Below are 7500 nucleotides of genomic sequence, written 5' to 3' on the forward strand. Positions count from 1 at the left end.
CTAGTCTATAGTCTAGTCTATAGTCTAGTCTATAGTCTGGTCTATAGTCTGGTCTATAGTCTAGTCTATAGTCTAGTCTATAGTCTAGTCTATAGTCTAGTCTATAGTATAGTCTATAGTCTTGTCTATAGACTAGACTCATAATTTAAGCACATTTTATTTTTTTTTTACAATTTTTTGACGTATACAATTGCCGAATGTTCCACTCTACCTTCCATGACAGTTATCACGGAGATTTTTAAGAAAATTTCACCACACGTAAGAGAAATTTTTGGCACAACTTTTCCATTCACCAAAATGCTATGGCTAAAAGTGAAAATTCCTTTATAATTAGAAATCAGTAGACGTTTAGACGTGGTCGTGTTCAAAAGGTATAGAAAACCGTAACGGATAAAAACCTTGTAAAACAGGATAATTAAAAGAAAAATACCAGATTCAAAACAATTACATACAAGTGAAAAATATACTACATACTGACACATAAATTACTAGTGTAATAAAAGATAATAAATAATCGAAAATATTTAATTTAAAAGCTAAACTTGGAAAACTATTTAAACAAAGAAAAACAACATTAAATTTAACAAAAACATTATAATTTTAAAGATGAAAAAATACAAATATTTGTACATGCGCACTGTGGGGAGGAAAAAAATAAATCCTTAAGTGATCTGAGAGTGTATGAGTGATACTATGTTTTGCACAAAGGGGGATTTCAATGGTTATAAAGGGATTTTAGACAGAAAATACGAAGTAATAAATAAACTAGAACACTTTGAACATAAAGAATTTGAATATTAGAAAAATATTGAAAATAATAATTTTGAAAATTTTGAAAAAATTCAAATATTGAAATTTAGAATTTGTCTTTTAAAACGGAAAAGTTTTCTTAAACTATGAGTCATTATTTAAACGTTAGAATTGAATGTGTTCTCTAAATAATTTCAATTTACATATTTATGTATTAAAATTTCGAACATAAACTTAAATTCGAAAATTTTACGAAATACTTTTAGAATTTAATGCTTGTTTGTGAATAAGAGGTTAAATGACGAATGTATCTGAAATTACAAATGATTTTTGTCTGAAAAAAATGTTTAGGATATAATAACGTTCTGATCTGATTAGATATTTATTTGGAATTGTCACTGTCATTAGTTGTTTTAAATGATAGAAGTTTCACTTTTGTAAAAATTTCAAAAAAATTACCTTTTAATATTAATGAGTGTTTTAATCACGGAATGAAAATGCTTAGTATTAAAAAATATCTGCATTTCAACTTTTAAGTTTAAACCCTATTGTGGCTTCAATGGGGATTCATAGATGTCCCCAGTCTAAATATTAGATTATAGTATAATCTGTTTTGAATTTAGTATATAGCCTATGGTTCATACTAATGTCAATAGATCATAACAGTCGAACCTATAGATCAAGCTATAACCCATACAAACCTTACCCAACATAGTAAATTATAGTCTGGATTATAGAAAATATCGTACTAGTCTGCATTATAGACTGGACTATAGTCTAGGTTAAAGTTTGGACTATAGTCTGGATTATATATTGGATATACTTAGTTAAGGCTGTTATTAATCTGGCTATACTATAGTCTAGACTAAAGTCCAGACAATGTTGCAAACTATAGTCTGTATAACAACGGATATTATATTCTCGAGTATAGACAAGAAAATAGTCTATATTCCACACTATATAGACTGGACTATAATGTAGTCTATAGTTCACATTATATATAGCCCGAAATATAGTAAAGACTATATATAACAAGTCTAAAATCTATACACTTTTTAGTACTGATTAATGTCTAGACTATAGTCTATACTAAAGTAAAGTATATAGTTTATTAAATATTTCGGACTGTGGTCTAGTCTATAATTATGATAATGGTCTAGTTCAGATTATAGTCTTGCCTATAATCTAGTCTACAGTTAATATTTTGATTTTAATCAAATTTTCAATTTAAAATAAAACTTTATAACAAAAAAGTACCAATGATCTTAAAAAAGGACCTAGTACAACATTTCCCTTTATAGGCAAAATTGAGTGTGTGAGTGAGAGAGAGTAAATTAATCTTTTGTTTGAATATTTTTTTAAAAATTTTCATTAAAAAAATTAACAACTTTTAATTTATTTAAAATTTAAAATTTAAAATTAAACTTTATAACAAAAATGTACCAAAGATTTTTAAAAGTACCCAGTACAACATCCCCCTTTATAAGCAAAAGTGTGTGTGTGATTGAGAGAGCGAGAGAGAATAGTGCAGAGTGAATAAGAGTAAATGTGCAAATGTTTAACAAGAGAAATAGAAAATGAAGAAAAAAAACTAACTATGAGTGTCAGTGTCGTTGCTTGTAGACAATAGTAATTAAATTCCTTTTGGGAAAATTACAAAACTTTTTTTTACAAAATTTTTCTTTGTTATTAAAAACAATTATTTATTTTGTCTTTAAACTAAGTGGGTGAAGGATAAATTGTTATTAATTAAAAAAATACAATAATAAATTATTGAAAAAAATATATTATTTCTTTTTAGAAATTTTACATAATAAAATAAAGTGAAAAGTTTAATAAAGAACATAAAGCTAAAAAAACCTACAATTTTAAAATAATTATTAAAAACAAGTAATTTTAATAAAGAAAACGAAAAAATGAACACTTTAATGTGTTTAATGACCACAATGGGTCTGATTTTATTGATGTCATCATCACAAGGTGTTGAAGCCAAGAAACCTAAAAAGTATATTGGTGAAAATGGCGGTGATTTTGAATTTATTGATGAGGTAAGTACCATCAAACAAACAACCATACAACATGAGTCAGTTAGTCAATCGAGTACAACAATAACAACTACATAGAAAGCAAGCAAGTAGAAATGTTGCCACAGGGATGTGTTGGGACTGATGTTGAGGTATTTTAAAGGTTTCTTAAGAGATTACCAATCCCTTTCATTATATTTGTTTTTTTTCACTTTTTGTTTGTCTCGACACATTACACATTGAAAAAGTGATAGCAATAACACGCCTTTACGATTAGGTGATTATTTACGCAAAAAAAAAAAAGAACAGAACAGAACAGAAAAAAATACAATATAAAAATTTAATAAAATAATAGAAAAATGTATAAAAAAAAGAAATAAAAGTCTAATATATCCCCCGAGTGTGCAACACTAATGTGTTTTCAAATTAATCTCCTTCTCAATAAATTATCAACCATACCAACAAAAACAAAAAATCTAAAGGGAAAGAAGTCGAAGAAAAATAAAAAAGAAAATAACTAAACATAAAACTTTACAAACTACTAGACAAAGCCGATTTATAACTTCTTCCCTTTCCATTTTCTATTAACCTTACTACCCACCCACCACTAGTGTTCTCTTTTGAAAATGAGAAGAAGAAAAAGAAAACATAACGACATTAGATGTCGGGTGGTGGGTGTATTATCAACTACTGTTTTTCTTTTCCTGTTAGTTCTTTCTTTTCTAAATACATTTGCTGTTGTTGTTGTATGTTGGTTTATTCGAAGGAATTTCTCTGTCTGTGTATATATTTTTTTTGGTCTAATATGTTATTGACACATTGTCTCTATGGTTATGTAGCTTTTTGTTTTTTAACCTGTCCACTTTTTTCCATTTAGCCTAAGCTACTTAACAAATCTATAAGTTAAGAACGACAATAACAACAACAACATCATCAACGTAAACGACACCATAAAGATGAAAAATCCCCACAAATCGTGACATCAAATGACAAACACACTCTTACTCAAATAAATTTTATAGGAAAAAAAAGTTAAAAATCGATAACATTTGCCAGTGACAGCTTATACCTCTAGACACTATGGGCATAGATGTATAGGAAATTTAAGGTTTTTATTATCATTGATTTTGTGTTTTTAGTGTTGTAACTAGTCGAAATATTAGTCCTGGACCTACAAAAGTATAGTAATGAAAATTTTGCACAAATTTTGTATAGCAACAAAGGTCCAATATTTCACCTTTAAGTAGTAATATATGGATCAACTATCATCTGTCTGTTGAAAACACAATAGTGCTAATAAGGTAGGATGGCTCAAGAGGGCTAAAATTTTCCTCAAATATACCCCATCGATAAGGTGTGTTTGGTAATCGGACTCATGGCTCACTTAGCCCACTTATAAAATTCTCTCCGCAAGCGGTAAAAGTCACATTAACCCAAAAGAACTTCTATGAGAATCGAAACATAGTTTTATCTTAGACTAGCATACCCTGGGTGCTTCGCTACCCTAACTATGTTCAATATCGTAAAAATATCAAAAAGTACCATCGGAAAAACGAAAAAGAACAAAGATCTCTCTCAATAAATTCTCATTTAATAAGAACCGTGTGTTCCGGTTAACCATTATAAAGAATCCATTTGAAGAATAGAAAAGTACCAAATAGTTCCCACTTACAAAATATTATTCAGTCAAGACCATGTATGTTGAGGTATACTTTTTCGAGAATTAAGTTTACAAAATGTTCCGTTTTTAAATCTACATATATATATCACAGATAAAACTCAAACGATTCAAATTTGCATTCATTTGTTCCAGAAAAATTGTACTTTAGAAAAGGTACCAAATTACCAATTTACTCGAATTTTGTCCTATATAGGCCTTAGTACTCGAATTCCAAAATAATATACCAATAGCTTATTTTGTGTGAGTAAATAAACTACTTTTTGAAATTTTATAAAAGTTGGTTTCCCGTTTTTCCCCTTTTTGGTACTTTTTTTACCCAGTGAAATAGCAAAAATTTTATTACAAAAATATTACAGATTTAGTCCGTAATTTAATATGAATAATTCAATAAACCGAAAAAGTTTTCTTAATGTGCTAAAAAAAGTACCATAAATACAGTTTTCTCCCTTTTACACCCAAAAAGGACTGAATTTTAAAAAAGTACGAAATAGGTGTCTCATAATTTTGAGAGATGTATCCAAAATATTTAGAAAAATTTGATTATGTTAATTAGTTTAAAAGTTATAAAGGGCTGAAAAAGGTACCAAAATAACCTTTGTTATACATTTTTACCCCTTAAAAGTACGAATTTCAAAAAAGTACCAGACACCCATCTGCTCATTTTAAGTGTAGATACAGGTGCATTTAAAATTTTTCTTGTATCACTAACACTATGTAAGATATTTATACCCAATTTTGGAGATAATTCAATGACACATGATCTTCTATGATACCGTAGACGAAGCCTGTTGAAAATGGTTTACATCAGTGCACTATTTCATCTAGCTCTCATACAACTGAACCCGCCGAATAGGGCTATTAAGTTCATAATTATGTTTAATATATCCATATCTCGATAAAAAGCAGCAAAACCAAGTTCTATACTAGAATTGATGACCCAAGCATCTATGAAAAAGTGTGTTCATTCATGACGTGTCCTATAATCGCCTTTGGTAAATTCGCCTTAAATTAACGAAGTACTTCCAAAAAAAAAAAAAATAATATTTTTCACCACTCTAAAAGAAGCATTAGGTGAATTTTTTTACGTTCTGTGTAAGTCATGTTTATTGACTTACAATAAATATCACTTACACTTCCTAATACCTTTCAAAAAAAAGAACATAAAAACTACTTGTTTAAAAAAAGAACATAAAAACTACTTTTTTTCAAAAAAAAAGAACATAAAAACTACTTCCTGATAATGGCTTTTGATGTAGTGAATTTGGAATCAAATAAAAAGGATATCCCTCTTATGACAAGCCTGTTACAAAATCATAACTTCTTCAGGTCTTTTTCAATACATTCAAGGAGTAAATTTCACTTCTTTTTGTGAGCAGATAATAAGTTTCACCACCACCACATTGCGCTTCTTAAATGCCGGTGGCAATTTTTGTACATATTTTAACGGTACTTAGCCTGACCGATATTATCTATTTTCAATACCACGTTCCCACGGCAATTGGATCAACGACCCGATTCTCAATCGGCCAAAGATCGTCAACTCAGCAATAGCTGTTTAAACCAGAAGATTTTTCCCAGGAGAGAACATCCAGTTGCAGCTAACCTGTTCCCAGAACAACATTTTCAATACCAAATAGACCTCTATCTTTGCCCATTCGGTCTAGAAAAAGAGTTAACAACAACTTAATTCAAAGCGGTGTCTTATCGGTCGATTCGTCGTTGGTTGCACATTACTAGGTTTTCAGGGGTCCAATCTGGCTTACAGTGTGCAAAAATTTCGATTGTCTCTCTTTAGCCATACCAGTTATGATACTTAACTACTTCACTGTTAGCCTCCCCGCATTTAGACTATATCGTGTTTTGAACAGAGAAACTCGGTTGGAAATTAATATGAGGTACTATATTTCTACATGTATTAGAACAGCTGATACCGTGAACCAATAATATCTATTTTGAGTACCAAACAGACCTCTAGATTCGCCTATTCGAACCACATCTTTCTTTCAATCTAAATCCTTCTTTTTGGACTCTATTGTACTGTTAATAAAGTGATGCATGGCTGAACTAGATTGTTCCATAAGACAAACTTGAAACTAACAATGGATAAAAAATTTATTAACCCCTATCGCCAATCAACATTTCACGTGAAAAATGTCGAGAAAAAAATTTCCCTGTTGTGAAATTTGTTGATGGAATTTTGTCGATTTTTCGACTTTTAATATTTTATAAAGAGTAGACTTTTCGACTTCTTTCTATTTTCGACTTTTTCCGACTTTACATCTTTTTTCGACTATTTTCGACTTTTTCCGACTATTTTCGACTTTTTCCGACTTTTTCGACTCTTTCCGACTTTTCGACTTTCCGACTTTTATTTACAAAGTCGACTTTTCGACTTTTTTCATAGACGATAGTCGAGTTATCGACTTTTTTGGAACAAAATAGTCGACTTCGACTTTTCGACTTTTTTCGACAAAAAATCCATTGTTCGATTATTCGAAAGTCGATTTAAGATCTTAAGGTCCTTCCGTACCGAAAATTTACGTTACACAACTATTTTAAAATACAAATTAAACATTAAAAATTCTACCATTTTTAAGTTATACACCTAATAATTATTTCAAAAAATAAACATTTAAACACTTCTTCTTGTCACCATCCGGTTGGTCTCTTGTTATCGGCTTTAGTTTTAAGTTACATATTCATAGGTGTTACAAAAAATATGTCCCAAAACTATAATTTTTATGCATATTTTCTACTCTTCTTTTACTAAAATATTAAAAAAAAAACTTTATAATATGACACAACAACTGAAAAGCCCAAAGGACATTTAAAATTCCCTTTTCATAACGATTATACACATTTTTGTTTGCTTATCATTCCCATAGTGCGACATAGTCCGTTGCACTAGAGCTAGAAGTGTTGTGTTGCTATAAAATACACAACAAATGAGAAACGGCAGAGTAGTAACAGCAAAAGGAAGATATAAGTAACATTTATAAGAAGTATTAAATGTTGGAGTTTTCTTTACGTATTTCCTTTACTGAT

At 29.4% G+C, this 7500-nt stretch overlaps 1 protein-coding gene across 3 annotated transcripts in view; it reads left to right on the plus strand.

The window, feature by feature from the left end:
* The first annotated feature begins 353 nt into the window (after positions 1–353).
* The window catches only part of LOC111688959 (proteoglycan Cow), a 151518-nt gene continuing 144371 nt past the window's right edge, over positions 354–7500 (plus strand). Inside the window, exons 1-2 of one of the 3 annotated variants that reach the window (XM_046947764.1) lie at positions 354–493; positions 2552–2798. In XM_046947764.1, coding sequence (XP_046803720.1) covers positions 2667–2798 — 132 coding nt within the window. In that variant the 5' untranslated portion in view covers positions 354–493; positions 2552–2666. The remainder of the gene's footprint in view (positions 494–2551; positions 2799–7500) is intronic. The other 2 variants (XM_046947766.1, XM_046947765.1) reach the window with 2 other exon arrangements.

This window comes from Lucilia cuprina, chromosome 4 (genome assembly GCF_022045245.1).
Source record: "Lucilia cuprina isolate Lc7/37 chromosome 4, ASM2204524v1, whole genome shotgun sequence".
Taxonomy (NCBI): Eukaryota; Metazoa; Arthropoda; class Insecta; order Diptera; family Calliphoridae; genus Lucilia; species Lucilia cuprina.